At 36.8% G+C, this 25009-nt stretch overlaps 4 protein-coding genes across 9 annotated transcripts; 1 reads left to right on the top strand and 3 right to left on the bottom strand.

The window, feature by feature from the left end:
• Nucleotides 1-3895: 3895 nt before the first annotated feature.
• LOC110420939 (uncharacterized) lies at nucleotides 3896-4744 on the top strand. Its single transcript, XM_089784278.1, is given in 3 exon segments — nucleotides 3896-3924; nucleotides 3978-4122; nucleotides 4124-4744. Coding segments are annotated over 3 exon segments (795 nt in total).
• A 447-nt stretch (nucleotides 4745-5191) lies between these two features.
• TRM19 (afadin) lies at nucleotides 5192-10799 on the bottom strand. 5 transcript variants are annotated; one of them, XM_021433993.2, is made up of 6 exons: nucleotides 10537-10799; nucleotides 10296-10427; nucleotides 9334-9422; nucleotides 7194-9176; nucleotides 6390-6570; nucleotides 5192-5985 (listed from the first exon to the last, which is right to left on the bottom strand). In XM_021433993.2, the coding sequence occupies exons 2-6, from the start codon at nucleotides 10381-10383 to the stop codon at nucleotides 5369-5371; spliced, it is 2958 nt and encodes a 985-aa protein (XP_021289668.1). In that variant the 5' UTR covers nucleotides 10384-10427; nucleotides 10537-10799; the 3' UTR covers nucleotides 5192-5368. The 5 variants fall into 5 exon arrangements, with proteins under 5 accessions (XP_021289668.1, XP_021289669.1, XP_021289667.1 ...); XM_021433994.2 differs by having other exon boundaries at nucleotides 9334-9456; nucleotides 10296-10799; XM_021433992.2 differs by having other exon boundaries at nucleotides 10296-10799.
• A 4776-nt stretch (nucleotides 10800-15575) lies between these two features.
• LOC110420869 (protein SLOW GREEN 1, chloroplastic-like) lies at nucleotides 15576-19393 on the bottom strand. 2 transcript variants are annotated; one of them, XR_016351456.1, is made up of 2 exons: nucleotides 18214-19392; nucleotides 15576-16009 (listed from the first exon to the last, which is right to left on the bottom strand). XR_016351456.1 is itself a non-coding variant. In XM_089784227.1 (1 exon), exon 1 carries the CDS (start codon nucleotides 19287-19289, stop codon nucleotides 18267-18269), a length of 1023 nt encoding a protein of 340 aa, XP_089640353.1. In that variant the 5' UTR covers nucleotides 19290-19393; the 3' UTR covers nucleotides 18095-18266. The 2 variants fall into 2 exon arrangements, 1 of the variants encoding a protein (XP_089640353.1); XM_089784227.1 differs by lacking the exon at nucleotides 15576-16009 and having other exon boundaries at nucleotides 18095-19393.
• Nucleotides 19394-21674: 2281 nt separating this feature from the next.
• Nucleotides 21675-23069, bottom strand: LOC110420358 (uncharacterized). The gene is made up of 3 exons (XM_021433642.2): nucleotides 22800-23069; nucleotides 22608-22713; nucleotides 21675-22399 (listed from the first exon to the last, which is right to left on the bottom strand). Exons 1-3 carry the CDS (start codon nucleotides 22842-22844, stop codon nucleotides 22254-22256), a joined length of 297 nt encoding a protein of 98 aa, XP_021289317.1. The 5' UTR covers nucleotides 22845-23069; the 3' UTR covers nucleotides 21675-22253.
• Between the last annotated feature and the right edge of the window lie 1940 nt (nucleotides 23070-25009).

Raw genomic sequence — 25009 nt, 5'->3', positions numbered from 1 at the left:
AAAAGTTTTTAAATTGTTTAAAAAAATTTTAATAAAATTTTATTTTTTATTATATTCAATTAAAATTTATATTTTTATTTTAAATTAAATAAACTCTTATTACTAATAGTTAACTAATTACTATTAATCAAAATACCAGTTATAATTTTTATACTCATATAACACTAACATGACGTTTACATAAAGAATGAAAAATATCGCATGTTAATATTATCATATTAAATTAACATATTATATTATTATTAATTATAATATATCAATATGTTACATCATCATTTATTATAATATATCATTATTTCATATTAATATCATAAATTATAAAATAATAAGTAATAAAGATTTATTTGATTCAAAATAAAAATATAAAAATTTAATTAAACATAATAAAAAAATAAATATTTATTTAAATATCTAAAAAAATTATTATTTATTTTTTACTCATTAATGGGCCTTATCGAGCCCAATTGGCAAGGTCTATCACACACAGATGTTAACGGATGGTCCGCTAGAAATTAGATACACAGTCCAGGGCCTAGACATGGCTAGGGAAGAGGAGATGCAAGTCTGACGTAAAGGAAACAGAGGAATTTGACAACTATAGAGACACAATCCATGGCTTCCTTTGCTAGGCTTTTACATTATTGTCTCATTTTTATTTTTTTCATTTTGGGTTTAATAGAAAGAAACAAGTTATTAGACTTTTTGTCCATTTAATTGCTATCGTGGCATATTTTGGTGCATTGATATGGTTTTTGATTAAATCCCCACCATTAATAGGAGGGCAAGCCGGTTCCCTTATATTTCAATTGGTGTTGAACTTGTCAGATGAGAGAGAATTAAATAAATAGGCTTTTAGACAATCAATTTAATACAAATGCTACTACATGAAACAATCTAGTTGCATTAGACAAGGACAGTGGAAAGGTACAAACTTATCCTAATAATAGTCCTAAATTCTTCCTAGTGCAACAATTTCCCTTGTATACATATAAATATATACGAATACATATTTTCCTTCAAATTTTGCTTTGCAATCTTCGCCGACCAACCTTTTCTCTCTTCCAAGTATTCTTAATTCTTCTAGGTATGGAGAGAACCCGTGTTCTTTTCCCATGTTCTAATGATGAAGAAGTGGATTGTGATGAGGAGTTCCTCAGACCACAGCCGTCGTCGTCATCTTCACCTCCCTCAGGGCAGCGAAATCTTCATCAGCTTCCACCCTGTTTACCTTCCACTCCCCACTGTTACGAATTTTTTCCATGCAAACCTAACCTTAGAAGACGTCTGTCTCCCCGGTGCTTTTATGGTGAAGAAGAGCATCAAGAACTACTCAACCTTTCTCTTTCATTAGGGCCGCCACAGACATCATCATCGTCTAGCGTACCTTGTACTCATCAAAAACTCTCTCTTATGAACAGCCCTAACCCTAAAAAACGTCTGTTTTCCCAGAGCTTTGATGGTGAAGAAGAACATGAAGAAGTAATCGACTTTTCTCTTTCAATAGGGCGAGGGCCATCATCATCGTCTGGCTTACCTTCTACTTATAAAAAACGTCTGCTTTCCCGGAGCTTTGATGGTGAAGAAGACCATGAAGAACTAGTCGACCTTTCTCTTTCACTAGGGCGAGGGCCATCATCATCGTCTGGCTTACCTTCTACTTATCAAAAACGTCTGTTTTCCCTGAGCTTTGATGGTGAAGAAGACCATGAAAAACTACTCAACCTTTCTATTTCATTAGGGCCCGGGCCATCATCAAGACCAGAGTCATCATCATCGTTTGGCTTACCTTCTACTCATCACGAACGTCCTTTTATGGACATTAACCGTAACCCAGTCCGTGAAGAAGCGAGTACTGGCGCCGAACATCGTCGACCTCGTCCCCGTTCTAGAAAAAACCCGTTTCAGAATCCCAAAGCAGGGAAAAATGAAACCATAGATGCACCATATCCATGGGCTACCACTCGACGTGCCACGGTGCATGATCTTAATTATCTCCTGTCTCATGGCATTAGCATGATCAGCGGTGATGTCGAATGCAAATCATGCCAAGAAACTCACAAGATCCAATACAACTTGAGAGGAAAGTTCAAGGAGATTAAAGACTTTATATCAGCCGAAAAGTTTGCGATGCATGATCGAGCACCCTCTGCTTGGATGGATCCGACGCTCGATAGTTGCAAGACCTGTGGGAGCGCTCTGAAGCCAGTTATTCCCAAGAAAAGGGCAATCAACTGGCTGTTTCTGCTGCTGGGAAATATGCTAGGGTGCTGCAAGCTCTCGGACCTGAAATACTTCTGCAAGCATACCAAGAATCATAGGACGGGAGCCAAGGATCGAGTTCTTTATCTTACTTACCTAGGATTATGCAAACAACTAGATCCCCATGGACCTTTCGATGTTTAATTTTGTTTGCAATTTTAGATTCTTAGAATGCTGAACAAACCTTTTCTTGATTATTTTTTTTTTAATCTTTCTTTTTCACTTGTAAGATGGGTGCTCACTTGTAGCTTTAATTTTATGTAACAATATTATATAGAGGAAATTGTGAAAAATAACTTTCTCATAAGTTCAATTTAAAAATATTATTTTTTATAATTTTAATTATTTTTAACTAATTTTTTATATGACTTGATAATAATATCTTTCAAATAATTTCAGACAAATTACAACCCGCCATCCAGATAAAAATTGTAAAATTAAATCTTGATTTCTCTCTGTTTACTAACTAATTACGTAATACTTAAAAATTAATATTTTTAATTTTCTCTATATAATATTATTAACCCTAAACCCTATTAACTAGTCATGCAATGACATATTAACCAGTTACGTAATATTTAAAAATTAATTACGCAATACCTTAAAAATTAATCACAATGTCCAAAAATCGATTATATAGTGTTTAAAAACTATCAAAAGTACTAAATTCCATTTAACAAGATTAACAACTTCCGATATACACAACATAGTTAACGAATATATGTACTTGACAAAGAATACTTAAAGTGTTCAAGAGTTTTTCTTCATATTTCAAAAATTATTACAAAATGTTTAAAAATGCTTAAAACGCTCAAAAGTTTTTTTCGTGTATTAAAAACTATTCTAAAATTCTCAAAATGCTTAAATGTTTTTTTTCTAGTAAAGAATAGATGAATGGTTTGATGAGAAAAACTCAAAAAATATAAATTGGTTTGAGGTACAAACCTAAACATATTTGAGCCGTTAATAAGTTTTGGGTTGACGCGCAGAGCTAAACAAATAGTTAAGTTTTATTAAAAGTAATTTTATCCAAATTTAAATTCTTTTAAATAAAAATAGTTAAAATTATAAAAAAAAAGCTTATTGTTAAAAAAAAAAAGCCTTACTTGGCTTTTTACAATAATTTCATAATTTCATGATAAGCATGCATTTTTATATGAGAAATTAATTAATAGACAAGAATACTCAGCTGAAATGAAGAGCAAAACTTCAATACTAAAATAAATTTTATCTTCTCATAATAAACATATTTAAATTTTACCAAAAATACCAAATTATGTTTATTAACGAAATTCCTAATTTTTGACTAATTAAAGATTTTAATTTCTAGATTTTATTTTAAAAAAGAAAAAAACTACCTCCATCATAAACCTCCTTAAAAATCTCAATTCATACCCACATCCGGATTTCACTCAAGAAGTGATAAAATTCTTTTGTGTTTGAATTCTTTTTGTTTTTCGAATTTCAACCTAGACTTTCAATTCTATCAGGACTTATAACAAAAAATACGCAAGCAAGTCTCTTGTCTAACCTTATTTCTCACTTTTTCTGACTCATTTTATTACACTTTTCTCTCCCTTAAACCTAGTCTTTGCTCACTAGTTTAGTTCTTCTTCTTTTTCTCTGTTCCGTCTCCATGGAGAAAGCTTCTCAACCTTTGCAAGAGTTTGGTGGTAAAGAAGATGATGAAGATTTGCTCACTCTTTCGCTCTCAACAGGGCCCAGGTCATCAGCGCCAGCACCACCGTCGTCACCCTTCGTGCAAGAAACCCATCAACTCATTTGTTTGCCTTCGACGCCAGTTCCACTATCACCACCAACTTCGTTTTTCCAACAGTTTCTCTCAATCCCCCAAGCCCCGCCGCTACCACCTTATCATAACTACCAAACCCATAGCCCTAACCTTAACCCTGACCACAATGCCACAGTTCCTCAAGAGATCGCCAGCACTTCACGTCCATGTCGTTCCCGAAGAAACCCTTTTCAAACCCCAAAACAAGGGAAAACTGACACAGTCCCAGCACCTTACCCTTGGGCTACGACTCAACGAGCCACGGTGCATAGCCTCGATTACCTTCTATCCCATAACATAACTACGATCAGTGGTGAAGTCAAATGCAAAAAATGCGAGAAGATTTACAAGATTGAGTATGATTTGCAGCAGAAGTTCACGGAGGTTGCATCTTTCATATCGAGAAACAAGTTGTCTATGCATGATCGAGCACCGTCTGATTGGATGTACCCGACCCTTCCTAGTTGCGAATTCTGTGGTAGCTATCTGAAGCCTGTTCTTCCAAAGAAAAAGTCCATAAACTGGTTATTCTTGCTCCTGGGACAGATGCTGGGATGTTGTAAACTTTCAGAGTTGAAGTACTTTTGCAAGCATACACATAATCATAGAACCGGTGCTAAGGATCGGGTACTTTATCTCGCTTATCTAGGATTATGCAAGCAATTAGATCCCAAGGGTCCTTTTGATATTTGATCCCATCTTCAGTTTTTTGTTTAATTTTCACATTTAAGAACGATTGTTTGTTAATTTTGTTCAAATTTTTTTTTTCAGATTTTTATATGTTTGAATATTTCAGGTTATTATTTTGTTAATTTATATCGTTTTATTACTATTACAATATCAATTTAAGCTATATATCCTAACAAAAAGATATCCATATAGTTGAAAGGGCATGGAAAAATATTGGGTCGATTCTCTCCTTGGATAAATTTGCATACAAAAGGCAATTTGTTTCCTTTTGCCAACTAGCCAACCCAAAAATGGTGGGTTTTGCTGAGAGGGTGAGAAGACCATTGGTAATGACCTTCGTTGTTCGACAGCCCCAGTCTCTGGTCTTGTTTTGGGCTTTTGCCATTTGCGTGCTATGGAAACCTCAAGTAATTCATGCAATTCAAGGGGAAAACAGACAAGAGGGTTTAGCCATTTAACTAGATTCTCAAATTCATATCTTTATACATCTCGACAGAAATGGTGGAAAATGGTAGGGTTAAATGTTTGATACTCTGCATTTTGATAGATTCTTGCCCGTGTAAAGATTTAGAACTTATTTATACAGTCATTTGTATATGGTGAACTTTCTAAACCAAAAGCATATGGCTACCCCCTGCCACTTACCTCAGCGACTAGTTCATCTACCAACAGTCTTTCCATTTCCCTACATATTACATCAATATCCTCCCTCAAGTATAACCATTGAGATTCCCCTGCAAGCACCATCTCCTCGGCATCCATGTGCAGTTTCTTGTTTTGGCCTACCAGAGACTTGCGCAGGCTATCTTCGAGCTCTCCTATATTCCACTTCGGAATGATTTTTCTTGCAGATTTCACCCATGGGTGTTGGTCAATATATTGCTGATAGGTCTCCAGTAGCTTTGAATTAATCCTATCGAACATCAACCTCCTTTCAGCCCGTGACCAAGAATTTAGATTACAATATTTTTTCTCGAGTTCTTCAAATACAGACGGATTCACTGGACATTCTGGAGAATGCCATGTCGCTAAGAATGTATCCAGGTTGGCTCCATTAATTCCAGAATTGACCAAGACATCAACTATGTATACAGACTCCCAATTCTCTTCAGCCCTTGGCATCCCCTTGTCCTCAGCAAACCCAACCGATACTTCATCAACATCATCATCACTTGAAATAAGCATAGTTCCCTCTTCATATGCCTCAGATTCTAGTTTTAATAGTTGAAGTTGCATCCTAAGCCCTAAAAACATAAACGAAACTAAAATTAGATAGAATAGATAGAATCACAGACAATGAAAACATAAACAAAACTAGGATTAGATAGAATATATAGAATCACACACAATGGAAACTAAGAATGGAACGTTTCATGCAGCATACAAATTGGATGAACTTATGGCAGTTCTGTATCATAATTAAAATTTAAGCAATAATGATAAAAAATTATTCACTCGGACATCAAGGACAGCTTATGATTCCATGGCTTCAAAGTCCCTTAATAGTAGAATCTGATTAAATGATTTGAAAAATAAAAAAACAGTGGCTTTTCTAATACAAATGGATGCTAAATATGTTTACTTTTTTTGATAATTCAAATGGATACTAAATATAAAAATAACGAAACTAGAACAGCCACTAAATTACCATGGAGATCAGCACTAATACTCTCAAAGCATTCAGAACCAGATGATAAATCATCTGTAAAAGGAGCTTCTATAACTGAAACTGGACTGGGTTGATCTGCCTCCTTCGAGCTTGCTTGAGATTCTAGTTCTGACACAGGGCAATGCAATGTGGCTTGTTTAGATGGTCCATCTGATGGTTCCTGGAGAAATTGCAAAAGAGATACATTTGTTAAACTGATTAAAGAAATTTCACAGTAACAATCCTTATGCTCTAATACTATAACAATTTTGAACTAACCATCAAACAAGTTTACAACACGACTATGGGAAGGAGAAAATCTAGACTGAATAAGTTGATGGAAAAGGAAAAGCATGATTTATTTATTGCTAAACACTAATTTAACAAATACAGACTGCTTTGGGTCACCATCTGTTATGAGCATATTAGCAAGCAAAATCCACTGATAAAAAATGTACTATTCAAGAGAAGGCTTGTTGCATAACTGGAGAACATGGTAGAGAATGATAAAAGCCACACAACAAAACCAAAAGGAAAAGGAAAATAGATCCCTTTTTGGAGAAACAAAATTAAGATTGTGATCAAATAAATTGGCAAGGGAAAGAAACGTAAGATAACAACATTCGAATCCACCCTTGTAAAGCAGTACACTAGACAAAAAGTTAAATTCATTTTATAAGCACAAAAAGTTTATTTAAAAGACCCCATGATAACCAATATCCAACACCACGAGGCAGATAAAAGAATAGAATCACATATTTGGAGACTTACAGGCTAAAACAAACATTCAAACAAGAAAAATACCTGGGATTCCAAATTATCAAGGTCACCAGTAGAAAAATCACCATTCATTGAAGCCGAAGCTGATAATTCCATTTGAGAAGGTTCAGAAAGCACAACCTTATTCTGATCATTGACATCCACTGCATTTTCAAGAACTGAACTTGTATCCACAGAAGCGCTAGATGCCCCTGAGACCATAGGGCTCTGTTCAGGTTGATTATGCCCTTCTAAATTTTGCTTTACTTGAAATGGCGTGATATGAAATTCTGGTGAAGTGTCACTATTTTCATTGTTACTACTGCAAGTACTAGGAAATTGAGATTTCTTAAGACAGGATCTTTGTGTGCTAGGCACTGGAGCTACCCACTGACTGAAATTGCCTTTTACTGCCTTGTTTCTGTCCCACTTGAAACCCTCTTTTGGAATCACATACTTGTCCCTGCGAAGACTTTCATGGCGTGTGCTTATTCTAGGACTTCCAAAGTCAGTAGAAGAAGCTGGAACAGATCGTGATCTTGAAAGATTACCAAGACATTCATTCTTCCAACCATCCCTACTGCTAATGCCTAAAGGTTCTTTCCATACTGCTGGCCGAACATCATTACCAAAGTCACTGCATCCTTCCTCACCAACTATGCCACTAGAATTTGCTGGCCTCACTTCCTTATCTGAGATGGCAAGCATCTCACCCAGTGTGCTGCCCCTACTAACCATGTGCAACTCTTGAGTCCCGTGTGTTAGTTTCCACCTCTCAGATAGTCTCTTCTTGGCCTCCCTACTAACTGATGATTCACTAGAACGGGATGATGACCTCCTATGTTTCTTATTCCAGCCAATATTATCTCTGTAAGACACTGTTGTTACATCTGAATCATTCGCAGATTCAGATCCAGATACATCACACGAACTCTCATCTCCTGCATATCCTCTAAACCTGGAGGTTGAAAATTTCATTGAACCGTTGCTAAAGCTATTTTTCATTCGTCTAGTAATCTCCTTGGCCATTTCCCTAGACTCTCTAGAGTTATGCTTTGAAAACCCATTATCTTGGTGAACCTTTCTCTTGCCCCATATTTCTGCCTCCCTATTTTCAATACCCAAAATTTCTGAATGTCCTGTGCAATCGGATGGAAAATGATGAGAAGAACAAGGTGATGAAGCAGTTCCCATAGAGTTCTGTGACTTCCCAAGATTTGGTTTCAAGACAACAATTCTTGTGGGTGCAACAGCTGGCCCATGTTTCTCCTCTAATTGAACCTTAGGTGACTTGAGGAGATTGTGAGCAGTATATCTCCCACAAGAGTGGCTCAAAAGATCTTCTCGATGCCCCTGAGGAGATTTACTGCGGTGCTTACATTGAGTTTCTCTCCCTGCTCTTCGGCCTAAGTGACCATTTTCATTGGTCAGAGTGTGTGAGGACTTCATAGCTGATATACGACCACAGCGGGATTGGGGTTGAGCACCTTGCAGATCATGCAAATGCTTTGCGAATAATGAATCTGGTTGCTGAAGGAATTTCAGCAGAAGATCTGTGTTGGAGTCTAACACCTCGAGGGCATCATTGAATTCCTCAGAATCCTGAAGCTTTTCATCTGTTGAAAGACGTTTAGCCTCCATAAACTTCTGCTGAACAAAGGCCACCTCAGCATCAGAAAGCTTTGAATTTGCAGTCCCCTGTGAAGAGTAACTACCAGTCTCCACTTTAGATGCATCTAAAACTTCAAAAACATCTTTAAATTCCTGCTCCTCCTTTGAGCTTTTCCTAGAAGATCGTCGACTATAAAATGAGCCACCCTTTTGAACTTTCTCTTTACTCTCAGTTCTTTTCTGCTGCTTGTGCCCAGGCTGCTGAAGTGGTAGCCCATCAAGGCCCATCAATCTTGCAATAACACTTGGTTGTTGTCTTCTAGATTCATTTTCTTTGGACATCTCTTGCGCTAACAACTTCTTCATTGGGGTCCCAGTTGATTGTTTTGAAGATCTCCAACTCAACTCAAATGTTAACTGCAACAACCAGAAACATTAGATTACTACTTGAGCTCATTTCATATGATAAACAAAATAAAAATTCAGGAGAAACAAAAGCCAAAAGAGCATAAGAAGAAGCATAACTCTTATAATATAATACTACAATAAATGGAAACAAGAAAAAACAGCGCACCTGATCTTCGTCTGTAGTATCAGTACCACAGGAACTAGAATCAGATGCCAATTTTGAAAACTTTCTCTGTTTTTGAAGCTGCCTGTTTCCTGGAAATGAATCCCTATAAAAGCATTAGGATAGCTGTTCCAGAAGTAAAGAAAGGGGCAGAGTCAAAATTATTTTAGAAGCTACGCTTAAAAACTCAAGAAATCAACCTAACCAAAAAATAATAAGAACAGAAACAAAATTCAAACTTGGGAAAAGAATTAAAACAAGTGCGATAAGCGGAAAAATAAAGCAAATATTCAGAGAAATAGGGGAAAAATTTTTAAAAAGCAACTCGGCAGCTAAGCAAAGCAATCATGATTCATCATAACCCTAGAAAAACAAGCAAAATCATGTTGATAGCACCACAGAGAAATCGGAAAGGAATTCCCAAAAGGCTGACTTTAATGAAAGCATAAGCAAAGGCTAGAAGCAGGGGATAGCCAAAACTAAAATTAAAAAAAGGAAAAAAAATGCCTGCTAAACAGAGAAATGATTTAAAAAAAAGAAGTTAAGGTTGCATTTCAAGAATGTGAGTGAGCATAATAACGTAGTAGATTAAGACTAAACAAGAAAACAAGAAAAACGACAAAAAGGAAAGGAAAAAAAAAGTTTACATGAACACGAAACCGAGGGAAAATGTTGTGTTTGGCAGCGGAGAAAATGCAGGAAAACAAAATTAAGTAACTTGAACGGGAAAGAAAAAAGCTTGAATCATGTGATTTTGCAAGCTAAATTCAAGCGTCTAACTCACTCTCATAAGTCATTTTTCAAAATGGAAAAGCAAATATTGAATCTTTTTACAAAGAAGGAAACAAAAAAAGAAACAAAAATTCAAAAAAGAAATGCTTTTGCCTCGGATTCCGCAGCAACCAAACCAAGTGAAAAATTATCAGTCAAAAATAGGTAAAATGAAAAGGACGAGAAAATCGGACCTCGGAGGGAAGCAGGGGCAGTTGAAGGAGGTAACTCAGTGCAGCTCTGATCAGCAACCTCAGGCCTCCGTCGCCAAAACGTCTCCATTCTCACTCATTTAACTAACAAAACAACAAACGCTTCTTCTCCTTCTACAATCAAAAGAGGAAAAATTTACTTAAGAAAAAGGAGAGGTAATGCGGGAGAAATCTAGATGGTAAATACGTGCAAAAACGCAAGCTAGGAAGAGAGAAAAAGGACCCAAACAACTCATGAGCAAGAAAATGGAAACGGAACTGAAAATCCAGATCTTGAACAAAAGAAGAACGAAAATTCGAAGAAAGTTTTTTTCTTATAAAAAGAAAAGAGAAAATCTATTAGCTGGGGAGAGTTAAAACGGAGAGCGTGACAACGGCGGGGGGCAATTAAGAGGGGGAGTGTGGAGGGGTCCGTTAGGACCGTCGAAGACAGGGAAGAGAGTGAGTGAAGAGAGAGAGTCAAGTTTTTTTGAACTTTCAAAATAGTGAGAGAGTGACAGGAGCAAGATAGGGGGGCTTAGGGTGGAGGGGACTCTGCGCGGGCAAGTGGAGAGAGGCTGGTCAAGGACACGAGGGCATGCGCTTGTCCGAAATACCGAACCATTTTGTACACGTGTCAGTTTGCGAATTTCCTAAACTTATGTTTAGGATTTTAGAATTTTAAAATTAGATTTTTTAATTAATAATATAAAGTAAAATTATGAAAAAAATATATTTCATACAAGAAATTGATTTCCGTTGGTTGTAATTTCAATTTTGGAGGGCAAAAAAAGGGTAATGAATTAGCTGTAAAAATTTAACATAGTTAATAACTGTATTTGCAACCAACTAATTTAATAATGGTTTTATTTTACAATAATTGAGATAGGCTTTAGGTGACACAGGGAAATTTATGTCAAAAAGTTTTGCTCAAAGTCATGAATGGAATATATATATATATATATATATATATATATATATATATATTTCCATCAAAGCTAAACAATGATTTTTAGAATAAAATAAGTATTGACAGGTTAATGGGGTACGAATTTATTTATAAGTAAACTTGAAAACTTAGGCAAAATATTAATCTAAATTGATTATAAAACAAGAAAACAGATTGTGTATACCATTTCTTGCAAGCCAAAAATATTTTTACAAGGCTTTAAAAACACTCTTTGTTTTGCATGACATAATGATCATGATAATCCCAATTTTTTTTCTCTCAATTCTTTGCTTAATTATCTCATTTAGTCACAATTTGCATTGATAATAATCCATAATCAAAGATTAAGTTGTTTTCGAACTTAAGACAGTGGAACACGGATCAGGACCCATGCCTAATTTCTTTTGGAAAAACTTGACATCTCAGTGAGGGAGGAATTGTCACATGTGTTGGTAAGGTTCTATAAATTTATACAAGTAGCTGTTATTATTGCATCTTTAGGTCTTTACCTGCAATTAAAAATTGTTTTATGTTGCGTTTGTTAGTGAAACAAGATAAAAATGTTTGATTCATCATCTTTTAGACTTGGGAGGAACTGGACTGTTGAGAGAAGAATTGCAGGAATTTTAGACAGTAAAGACAGTGACGCAGACCAAACAAAGTTGAGGGAATCTTCAATTTGAATACTACTAAGCCATGGGGGACCTGCTACTAGCTAGGTGGCCTCCTGCAGGGTTAAATCTTTGGGGTTTTGTTTTGTATTGTTTTGGTTTGTGAAGTTGACTCAAGCCTCTGGTTTTTTTGGTTTTGGGGATGACAAAAGAAAACATTGTCAATGGGATTTGTGTCCTCGACAGTAGTGTTGTACTAGGGACATGAAAAGGATCAGACAGTCCCAGATTTGTTTACCCTTTTAAAACCCTTAAACAGAAGCCATTTTTGGGGTATGGATCTTTCTTTCCATGTCACTGCTAATCTGAGACTTGGTGGGATTTACACATTCCATGAAAGTTGCACAATTCACAGCCAGGTCTCAAAGTAGCATGGATTCATTACAATATGTAGTTTGATGCTAGATACATCATTATCTATTCAAAAGAAGGGACAAGCAGTGTGAGGCCAGCACAAGCATTCTTAGAAATATATTGAAAAGATTTGGTGAATCACTCTTTGAAGTATTTGGCCGTTAAAAGGTCAATTCTTCTTAGGCTTAGACATGGAGATATTGTAATTGCACACTGTTGTTAATCAGCTAGCGGGTCTGATTCCCATGATTTTTGGATCAGAAACGGAAACCTTTCAGCGCATGTCAAAACAAATCAATCAGGTATCGAATATGATTATGCTGTAAGTTTGTAAATGAAGCAATGTTATCAAATAATGATTGGGAGAACTATTTCCAACAGTTGGTGCAACTTTGCAGGGTCAAGTCTTTCTGGGTTTCACTCTGCCTCCAATTTGTCTCTGTCCTCCGAACATTTTCTCACAAGTTGCAATAATTCTACCACCTATTGCCTATATGATTGGTATGGGCAGGCCTATCCCATACCAATTTCTGCTAAATTACTAACATCAAATAGAAAAAACAATGAAAACTCTCCCTTCCTATGTATCTCAAGATCACATAAGTTTTTATCCACAGAAAAACCACTTTTAAAGCAGAATTTAGATCAATAACCTACAACAAACTCGAGAAATATTGCAAAATCTCTTTGAGTCAACAATCAAAACAAACAGACAACTGAAAAACTGTTTGTGTGTATTTGATTTCATGTTCTTTCTCCTCCCAAGTGTCAAGTCAAGTATGATGTGTATCACCAACCATTCCTGTTTATTTCATCATGGCATGATTAGCTCCGGAACCCTTTATTTCAGTGTAAAAAGCCAAAGGCAAAGAAGCAGGGCCAAAGCAAAAGGGCACCATAACAGGAAAAATCATGGTTGTCTCCAGTCTATACGGTAAAGTTGATTAAAGGTAAGTTCAGCTCTTCCATTCCATCACAATGATGGAGAGTGTTCCTCGATGGTTTTCTTTCCTTCTAGAGACCCTTTTTTTCCTCTTTCATAAGGGCATCCAAAGGTTGATTTATAGTAGGAGCATGTGAAAGAAAGAAGTTTTAAGAGCCCCCACCACTCACAAGTTCATGAATAATCGTGACTGATTAACCTTTTCTAACGCATTTTTCTTGTCTGGTTTTTTTTCTCCCTTACTTTGTTGTGATCAATCTCTGGTATGGCGACTATGAGTGATGAACACTGTCTTTACATCAATAACTTTGTCATTGACAAGACAAATATGCTTCTGATATTTTCCTGCCGGGGTGATTTCTGATTTCTGGTAGCTGTTTAATTAGTTATAGAATGATAAACACCCAAAGGAAATGCCTTAGGAACCATGGCAAGATCAACCAAACTAAGATGATGAAATGCAAGGATGAGAAATGAGAAACATGGTTACAGGAGATGTATGAAAGTAGAAAGGTTTGAAACAATTGGGTACATTTTCAACTAGCTGACTTGATCGACCTCCTCATATTGGTTAATGGTAGTGGCATCTGACGTGAGACCAGGATTCCTTCCTTTAGAATATCATCAGCCATGGCCTGCATGTGAATGTTTATGGTATAGTTTATCAGTTAGTGCTATAGAATGCTATCTTTCATGTATGATAAAAAAAAACCCTTTTTTTTAATTTTTTATTTTGCTTGCAAGAAGAAAAGAAAATGAAAAAGAAAAAGGTAAAGTGAATGGCTTTGACTAAAGTGCATTGGCAACAATAATTATGGCCTTTGAATGGCTATAATTGTCTATTAACTTTTGACAGACAAATTAGCTTAAATAACAAGACAAATGCCGTAGAGTCATTGGCCTATCACACTGGATTAAGACCCCGACCTTGATTGTGTGTGAGCTTACGACACTTAAAGCAAAGAGCAAATCAAGAGCAAGCCGTCGAGCCTTTAAATGACGAAAGAAGTAACGCCTGAACAGGTAGAAACCCTTTTTCTAAGACTTTTAACTCCGAAAAGAGGAAGGCTGATATAGACAAATCTGTCAAGGTTTAGGCTACGAATGGCAAGTTTTAGATTGAAGACCAAGATCCATAAAGTCAAATGCAAGCGAATAACGTAGGAAATTGTGTTTTCCTTGTCATTTCTTTGCGGTGGTGGCACTAGATTAATGACTCATCACTCAGATTAAGTGGCTCTGTCACTTTCAATTATGTTACTTGTTCTTAAAGCATTGCCCTGTTTATATATCTAGATTCAGCACTGCATTTTAAGGGAAAAAACGAAAGGAGTGGATCGGCATGAAAGGTAGGCAAGCTAAGATGGTTAATTAAACAAAAGCAGGTGCGACCTCAATAAAGAAAGGTTGGCAATCTCAGAACCCGTGAACCTCCATGGTTGGCAATTTGCAACTAAGATATAGAGAGATCAAGGTGATAAGATTGGCGTTGGCTTGGCAATGGAGGAAACCCCCAAGGCTATATAAATAAGTTGCCAGGTTGCAATGGCTATAGAGCAATTTTGGGACCCGACCAGGATAAACCAGTGGGGCTTTGGAGAATCTCCGTCAAGAGCGGGTGTGACTCAAATCTCAAATCAGGTCGAGAACCCAAGAAAAAGGAATCCCTTTGGGTTTTGAGAAAAAAAAAATCATGGCATAAAAAAGAACCCCAGCTATTGCGGGGCTGTGCCATCCTCCAAGGGGACATCCGCAGCACCTGGCCTGGGAACTGCTCATTGTTTTATAACAGAGGCGTGCTTGTCCTTGAAACTCATCGTCCAGGGGAAGATCACCCTGGAGGTTTGAGAATGAAGATCATTTTGTGACTTAAAACTCTTCATTCTCATAGCAACTCTTTCATTTTTGCTTTTCTTTTGGTAACTGGATTTGAATCAGAATCAAGTGAATGGTTAAACAAAGAATTGAGAACTTGAAGTAAGAATTTCGATTTAAATTTAATAGCACTTCACCCCTTGTTCTGTTCATCTGGAATGCAGGACAAGCCTCTAGACTGCTTGAGGAACTTCAGTACTTGACTGCACCGCATTCTCCTTTTGCTTTTCTGTTTTTTCTCTTTTTTTTTTTTAATTTTTGGATGAAGAGCAGCTACCTTTACATTCAAATGAAAATGCTGAAATCCAAATTAAAGCCAAAGCTGGGGATGAAAACAGTACAAAATGTCCAAGCAAACAAGGAATTATTTGTACCGCTCGCCCAGCATCAGTCTTCAGAAACTTGTTGTAATGTCAGATAACTCTGACCTTTGTCTCAAAAGCGACAGTATGCTAGCTGAATAGGCCACATTCAACTATTAACACCTCAGTCTGTTCAGACACCATGCCACCAAACTAAAAGACTAACCTCAAACCAAACAATCAAAGCAGACAGAAACAATTGTAGCTAGGAAAGAGCAAGAGGAAATTCTGAAGTGAATTTGGCGGCTGATCAAAGTATCAATACTGGGTCCATTTATTACATGCACAGCATAGAAATAGCATATACATTAATATCTACAAAATTTTCTGCAAGTCCTCACCGTTAATCTTACACAAGCTCTGCAGGAATATAGTAACAATGAAGCTGGACTATAATCCGCTGAGCACCCCAAACATTTCCCTGGAATGCTCAACAACCCAGTAAGATATTAACTAAATAGCCTAGATTAAAACTGTAAAGCTCAATAATGTACTTGACTTGAACAAGTCCAAACAGAGAAACTGGTGGATTCTTGCTGCGCTGTCTACTTGCAACTGACAACCTACCAAAACACAAATAAAAGAAATTCTGTGAACATACCAGGGGTATCAACCACATAACCAGATATGCTAGATGGTAACAGCCCTTTATATCTATAGCACTAATAGCTAGCCCAAGGTGCAAAAGAAAGCAGGAACATATAGTGAATTTTAATTTCTACATGTCTACATAGCCACAGATTCTTGTTACAAATTTATGAACCGCAATATGAGTCTAAATCACTGTGATCCAACAGCCATAAGCTCAAACTCAAAAAATGTTTTACACTGAAATTCCTCCAACAAATTCCAATTTCACATGCACATGAAGCACATGTTTCACTTGCACGTGCTAAGTATAAAACACAGAAGTGCCAAAGAAATGAAATTATAAGGACAAAAACGCAGGAAGTGTTAGTTACCAGCAGCTGACTGTCAGCCAGCTGCACAGAGATTATGTTTCACATTTGGCAACCACCTTTTATAGTAGTAATTGGTATCTCCAGAATTGAAAACAAAAAGCACAAATAGAAAATTGGACATTGAGGCATTTGGCTAATTTCATGCAACCTTTTGCATGCACGAAAGTAAAAGTGACAATAAAATAAATTATCAGTTACTGATCACTGACATCAAGCCTGAAGCAAGAATCGTCATAGGCTCATGCAGCTCACCATTCACTAGAAAAAGAAAAGAAATTGGCCCCTATCAATCTCTTCTCTGAAAGTCCTACATATAAGAATTTTTATGGGGTAGTTTGTGAGCCACGCTAAAATGAACCTAATCAAAGATTATCAATAGGTTTTAAACTCTACATGTAACCCAAAATGCCACAACATCAGGCGTAAGACACCACAAATTTTACAAAATAGACGAAGAGACCTTTTAACCTAGAAAGAAATAGGAAATTATTTTGAAGTTGGTACCATTTGAAACAGGTAGAAAACCACAAAACCAAGCAGATTAAACAATTAATTCCTACCCTCTCTCTCTCTTCTCTTTCAGGCAGAGAGTTCTAAATTTGTGCATTCACAGGCCTCTTATCTAAACAAAATCACTTCTGGCAAACAGCACTTCTCACTTATCACAGCAGCCTCAGGAAGAAACTATACCGTAAAACTGGTGTAGATACTTAAGTAGACTACAATACAAAGCAATCTATACCACAGTAATCATTCCCATCTTACTCGACAAATTATTGGCTCCCAGTATGTATAACATGTGCTAAATTGCTTGCCTTCCACTAAAAAAACCAAAGTAAAGATATCAATATCCATCTTATATCTTTTATGAGCCTATGAGCCACAGCAACTTCATGAATTATCCTCATATGGGACGCATTTCATAGCATTTCCTATGTTTAATTAGATAGGTTATGCAGGACACCACAGCAGCTTGGTCAAGAATAGCGCAAAGTGAAATTGAGGAAAGGACTGGTAGGATTGTTTATGAACCATAGCTTCATCACTGCATTTACGATCAAAAGCACCACAATGAACCAGGAGAGCTACTCACCAAATGACTCATCAGTCACTTATCACGACCATACATAATTAACAGAGAAAGCTATTGTAAAATCCAACAAGTATGTAACAAAATGCATTGGTATCATTATTTCACCATACTAAACTTAAAATGCAGACTGCAAGGTAATTTTCTTCACAGAGTCAACCACCAACGAAACAGAAAGTATTGAGAGTCATCACTTTGCATGCAACAAAATATAACCAACCAGCAATTCAAGGACCCATAGTCATCGATCGAAGCAGGTTTTCCCAACTCTAACCATTATTCCTGAACATGAACTGCCATTTTTCTTGGCAATTACCATTCAGGAAGAAACATTAATATACATAAGTGTAGCAACTAGAAAGTACAAAAAGGAACTTAAATTTCCACTTGCTATGAATACGCTCAACTAAGAAATTTTTATAGTAACCAAAAGAATTATAAGTTGCAACAATAAATAAAACAAAGGGAACGATTTGACCATAAGGCATGAAATAACAAGTATATTAAGCTTCCTACCATCTTCCATGCAAAATTCAGACACATATAATGACTAAACTAACTCAATTATCCACTATGCCTCTTATCAATATGCATACTACAACACTAAATACCTACCCTTTAATAATAAACTACTATCCAGACTGTTGCACAAAAACTGAAAGAGAATTAAAAACAGAAAAACAAGTGAAAATTTAACTTAAAAACAAAAGGGGACCTCTTTGCAAAAATCACCAATCTTCACGTTTGATAAAGAACAACCCATTTCTCTCAAATCTTTCCTGCTCCTTCTCTTTCAGCTTTTTCTCCAAAAAGCTTCGTTGCCACCATGTTATCAACAAAATACTCCCTATAAGGGTGATTCCTAGGAACAAGTTTCCTAAACTTTTCAAAGTGTTTCTCAGCCTCATCTTTCTTCTTCAATAGAGTATAAATAATTCCCATACACAAATAAGGCCTAAAATCCCTCGGCTCTTCCTTAACCAAACCCTCATAAACCTTCAAAGCTTCCGAATGGTTCCCTTCAATTACCCGAATTTGCGCAATTAATAGCTTAAAATCCCTAAAATCTTTATATTTCTTCTCTTTCTTGCACTTCTCCATTGCCCCTTCAATTCTTTTTTCCAATTCTTTCATTTTTTGCCCCGACTCAGAATAAGCCATTACAAGCCCGTGAAAAGCCTCGACCCGAACCGGGTCTTTAGCTAATATTTCTTCGAATTCATTCTTGGCTAGCTCGTAATCGCCACCGTAGCTATGGATTTGAGCTTTTAACATGGGCCATTCTGTGTCTTCGGGTTCGAGCTCGATCAAACGGTCGATAACTTCTATAGCTTGTTGAAGTTTCTTTGCTTTGATCCGCACCTCCATGAGAGACCGTAGAGCTTCAGCGTCATTTGGGTATTGAGTTAAGTGTTCTTCGATGGTTTTTTCTTGATCTTCTAAGGAGATATTCGTGTCCGTCGAGGTGGACTCCACAGTGGGCGTTACTGTCGGGGCTGCAAGTGCCGGTTTTTGGTGGAAGCGCGTCAAGAAGAGTGCGGCGGCAGCGGTTACGGCAATGCAAGTCGTTTTGAGCAGAGGGGTTAACGTTTGGAAAAGCGAAGGCTTGGGGTTTTGACATAGCGGAGCTGAGGAGGATGATGAGGAAGATGAAGCTCTGATGGAGGATAATTTGACCAGCGTTGTTCTGAAGGAGAGGGAGGAGATGGGTTTAGGAAATGAAGGACGGTTGTGATTGAAAGAGAGGTGGAGAGGTTGGTGACGGCAGTGTACTTTAGCAAAAGACTCCATGTCTTAGAGAAAGAGAAGAGTTCCCCTCTAAAACCCTGGTAGATGATAACGGAGAGGGAGCGGAAAGTTCAAAACCCTTTGAGAAACGAGGGTTCGGGAATGTGCGGCTTTCGGTTCCAGATGAAACAGCAGCGTCCATCAGACAGTCCGGCTTGGAGTTTAAGGCCCAATGATGCTTTGTCCAATATGGTATTGGGCCCAACTATGCTTTGTCCAAGTTAGTTTCAGGCCCAATTCAAACAATTCCCATAATTGCATTTCTTTTGAAAGGGAAAACAAAAATTCTAATAGAAAATGCATGTGTTACGGAATTTTACATCGGATAGATAAAGGAGTAATCTTCGACTTATAAGCATAAACGTTACATATTTTAATAAGTTACTTTCTTTGAGTAGAGGGTAATGATGGTAAAGTCAACTTGGATCTTATTCCATTATCACACCAAGAGCTCCAATTAGTGAGTAAGCAAGGTGATCTTATTCGAAATGAGAGCACCAGGGGTTTGGATAGAAGAGAATGCTATGCAAACTCATATCGGATATGTTAAAAAGGGAACTTAGATTAATAAATATGAACACTGCTTTGGGTAATAATCCTATGACATGTATCGGTCATTAAATCAGTGTTCGGATAATCGGGTGCATTCCCATCATATATTCATATATTATCATTCATAAAGATATGAAAACAGTCTATACTAGTCCAATTTTTGATTTGTTACATGAGATTGTGGAAAGGATCTAACAATTTCAGACAATGTTTTTATATTTTATAAAAATAAGTGTTCAGAATTGCTAACTTAGATTTAACTATATCAAGTCAAGAAACAAGATCACTTTTGCTAATTTTTTTCTTTTTCCTAAAAAAAAAAACCATATTTTAAACTTAAGATTTACTTAGATTTGTTGAGATTACAACATATCTCCTTTAACTCTCCAATGGCAGTGGCTTGCTTTAAGAATCAAGTTTTATTTTATTTCCCTGTATTTGCCTTTATCTTAGTTTCAGTTGTAACACTTTCTGTACTCTATGCATGACTGCTATGTACAAGGTTGCGACAAGTAGTATGCCTCATGGTCCAGTTAGAAGAAACTGTCAGTTAAATATTTTTAAGCTTTAGTTTGTGTTTTTTTTCAATATATGCTCCAGCAACGTATGTAACAGACTTAATGAATGAAAATCTTAGTTCTATTTTCTGCTCTTAACTAGCCTTTGCTGTCTTCATTGTCTTTGATTCTACCTTGTATTCCTATAATTCAACAAGATTCACATATAAGCAGTGAATAACAGTTGAGTGTTAAGTTGTTTTTGTAGGAAATGGTAAGTTAAAGGGAGGCAGTGTTTCTTCCCTTACCGGCACTTCATCACTATCATTTCTCGTTCCCTTTGGTACGTTTTTGTTACTACATACTCAAAAGACAAAACTAGTTAAGTATTTATTCGCTACCCGGAATTCCCCTTTTGGAAGGTTTTCTGCTGTAAATGTTGAGAGGGTCCAAATTGCAATTAGAATCGCACCACGCCATGCACGAGATTCACGAGTTTTTTTGACCTTCTTGTGCTTTCTGTATTTATTGTTAGGGGAAGTGACCGCTGTCGTGAGCAATTAATATGCCACCGCCCCTTTTTGTAACATTTGGGACAGACGATAGGGCAGCAGGTTGTGTCTTTTCTCTGGAGCTTGGAACAGACTTTGGGTATCTCGCGGTCCAAATTCACTCTTTCCGGACTGGGAGATCAAAAAAATGGTACTAAATCATTTCAATCAGTGAAACGATCCATCACCCGACATCAGCAACAAGCCCGCTCAAGATGTGTGCCAAAAGCTGAACCTGGTTAGGAAAAATGGTTGTGAAAATCACAAGCCAAAGTCCCAAAAAGAAACATAGTCCACACTTTCCTCTCTTATGCTGGCTAGCTAAGAGAAGAAGGAAGAACAAATCATCACTTTTGCAGGCTGCAGGATACCAACAAACTCAAATTTTTGTTCTTCTTAATTTTGCTAGTACTAGCTTTTTGCGGTGATATCTGCACATATAATCCAAATCATCACCTTTGGCTTTTCTCATGCATGGACCACCACGGTTTCTAACCTGAAAGTTGCAACAAATTTCATTACCCAAACAATTAGCTTGCTGTTATTCTTCTTGTAAGGCAAAGCCGAGAAAACAAGTTTTTTCTATCTTTAGACTTAAAGCATCTTTGACCCCCCAATATGTAGAAAATGATCTCTTCGAAGTGAAATCCAAAAACATGTGAAAACCAGCCGGGGGAAAGCTGGCAATTGGGTTCAGAACTCATACAGTGTAAAAGGTCAAGTTGGCTAGCTTTCTCAACCGCATACTTCACATCATATGTAAACGCATGAATATGAACAAAAGCAAATTCAAGAACTTGTTTTTGTTATTTGGCATTGATCCCTCGCTCTTCAAATTCATTTGAACCAAACGAAAAACCAAAAAGCTTGGGACGGTGACAATTGACACAGTCGTCCTCGTCCCTTTTAAGCAATGGTCCCCAAATTCCCTTGACATCATTTTAACTTCATAATCACAATAATGGAGAGAAAGAGAGACTAGTACTCTTCAAATGGATAAACGGACGTTAGTAGAAATTTTACAAAGAGCAAAGAAGGGACACGTAAAGAAAAGGAACAAAGAGGGCGATGCCACGTTTACACAACGTGCCATGAACTCATGCAACCTCCGTCCACATACCGCTCCCACATGCCGTCACGCTTCCCAACTACTGTTTACACAACCAGTCATGCCTTCCAAACGTTTCCTTCTTCTTTTACCAAAGGCTAAACCCAAGTAGGATCTGAAATTCTGGACCATCTGCTGCGGGACCTTTATGCTGATATATTATATATTCGAGTAGTACTGCTACTGAAAACTAATTAAGCTAACTGTTTCAAACAATTCTAATTAAACACTTCGATTTGAGCTATAGATAGATAATGGATCAGTCCTTATCAATAGCCTCCCTCATGGAAGCCTTAAGCCTGCTCTGGATCCTTTGCCTTTTCTCGATTTCAGTAGCTCTCTGATCTCTGCCCCTTGTGTAAGCCTCAAAGAACTCCTTGTTCTCTTTCTCCAACTCATTCCAAACTGCAACCAAAACCATTCACACACGATCACATCCAAAAAAAATATTAAGACCCTTAATTTCCCAAGACTTTCTAACTAATACATAGGACACTGACACCAGGCTCTCTCTTCGATCAGAAAAGCATCACGAGCATGTACAATTAAGCTTGTTTGTATATGTTTATACGTGGGTGAGTAGTGTTTCTTATGAAAGGAAAAGGTGACTGACCCGTTGAAGTAATGATTGGTTTAATGTTTGCATGCTTAGACAAAGCTTCCATGCACTCTTCTTTGCTCATGTTGAATATCAAACACTCTTCTATAAGATGGTGCACCTGCATAAACTTGATCATCTTAGCAACAAAACAACATCAGATTGGAAAGACATGAACTATTTAGAAAAATCAAGAAGATTACTTACCATGTGGATGTATGAAGCAGAAGAGTCATCCCCCATAATAGTCATCAAATATTAGAGCTAAAAAAGGAAAAAAAAACAAAAAAGAACACTCTTCTCTGCTGTTCAGGCTTAATTATGTATATGGAAATGAATACAAAGTTGGAGAAGAAGCCAGAAAAAGAAGGGAAAAGTAGATAAAAAACAAAGGGCAAGGGAGAGAAAAGGAGAAAGTAGGAAGAGAGTGAGTGTAGAGAAGGAAGAATGAGCTAGAGATCAAGAGAAGGGCCAAAAATGTTCAATATATAAAGACTGTGAGTGAACATGGGATATTATTGAATAATAAATAAATAAAAATAAAAGGAAAATGATGGATTGAGTTTTGAATAGTAATTAATGAAAGAAGTTTTGAATGGGAAGAACCTTGGTTTGATGCTATGATCTCATAGGTTGTTGGTGGGGTCCAAAGACGCACGTGGGACGATGTCTATGATTGGTGGAGAGGAGATTAGAGGAGATTTTTGTGAGCAGCCTTCGTTTGTCTCTTACGTGTCCACTAAGCCACCCTCCACGTGACTCATGGGCCCCGCCTCGCCGTCCAAGTTTGGGTGTGCTGCTGAGCTGCCGAAGCAGGGTGCACCTCGCTCTTCCCACGCTCTAGAGCAGCTATGCCATAAGCCGCTGGTCATTCCGCCCTTTATAAAAGATTAATTTGGTAAATTTATAAAAAAATTCTTTTACAGTAAATATTATGAGATTTTGTAATTTTTTTTTCAAGTTCGAGATATTTTTGTCACTAATCAAGTCGCTCAGCTTACTGCATCCATTGAAGCGTTTGACATAATATTTAATTTAAGTCCAAATTGATTTTGAAACATAATCATTATTTTCTCTAATTACTAATTTATAAAATATGCATCATTCATATTTATAAATTTATAATTTATTTTTTACCTATTCGATATAAAATTTCATAATAAATACACTAAATGATCTTTGAAATTATGATTTTATGTTCTCATTATAGTAGATTGGTGGAAGTTTACTGCACTGTTATCCTTATTGCATACCATGAAAAAGGAAAATCATGGGTATGAGATTATCCGGGTGTCATGTTGTTTTCCTTTGATTTATATAATTGGAAAGGGGGGTTATGAGGTGTTGTATTCAGGTTTTTATCCGGTTAGGACATTGACAGAAGATGGTGGGGTTTTTATGGTCCCTCTCCTAGCCCTTGTTCTCTCTTAAAATTGGTAAGGGAAGATTCCAACTCTAATTCTTTGAGTCAGAAAAAACATACCTCAATAATTAATTTTGGTCCTAATACCCTTAGCATCATTGCTAGCATGAGAGCAAAATTGGCTTAAAGCTAGTAAATCATACATTCTACGTTTTACCAAGCTCACCTTTACACTACTACTTGCACTCCCTATAACACAATATTGTACTTTGCATATACCATTATTATAGACAATGACGTATTCAAGATTTTGCATAAAAAAAATAATTATGAAAGTAATTATTGGTAGATTGGGGTATATTTTCCGTTGCCTAGTAGTACCTATTCTTATAAATAGTAGCCACACTTCCCACAGTGATAGCCATGTCTCCCAAATATAGCTAAACATCTACCAAGATTCAGTAAAGGTTTGTCGTATGAATCATCACGTTTAGCACATTTGAAAGTGATTGGTTCAAACTTACTAGAAAACTCGTGCCTCGACATCCACCGTTTGATACTCTTTAGCCACACTCTTAGATCAGCTTCTTCGGCACATGATAGCAGAGTCTAACTTTCAACATCAAATTGGCCTAATTCGTGCTTGTTATTTTATATAAATAAAGCAAAAACGTATTCCAACATTATTACGTTTGTCGACTTTAATCTTTGATTTGTTGATTAGAATATCAATTTAGCTACAGCATTACAGAGTAAAAGAACATTTCTCGGTGCAATTACAGCTAGAAACCATAACCCAAGCTTTGTTGTTCGCTTAAAATTAAAAAATGACAGACAGAGTTCCCTGTTTGTTCACGGTTACACTATTTACATGGATTCTCTGTCCCAGCTACAGAGAATTCAATATTGATGGCACTGTTTCAGCGGTATAAATCATCCGAATGAGCATTTAATTCAATAAAAAGAACATGTACTTCCTCGCTGATGGAGAGAATTCCAATCACATCAACGAAAACAAGTAGAGCAAGACAACCAGCTGGCTAGAGCCATCAAA

This window comes from Theobroma umbraticum, unplaced genomic scaffold (assembly GCF_002168275.2).
Source record: "Theobroma umbraticum cultivar Fairchild unplaced genomic scaffold, ASM216827v3 scaffold_86.0, whole genome shotgun sequence".
Classification (NCBI taxonomy): Eukaryota; Viridiplantae; Streptophyta; class Magnoliopsida; order Malvales; family Malvaceae; genus Theobroma; species Theobroma umbraticum.
The sequence above is the reverse complement of the archived record's forward strand: the minus strand, read 5'-3'. Positions and strand labels throughout refer to the sequence as shown.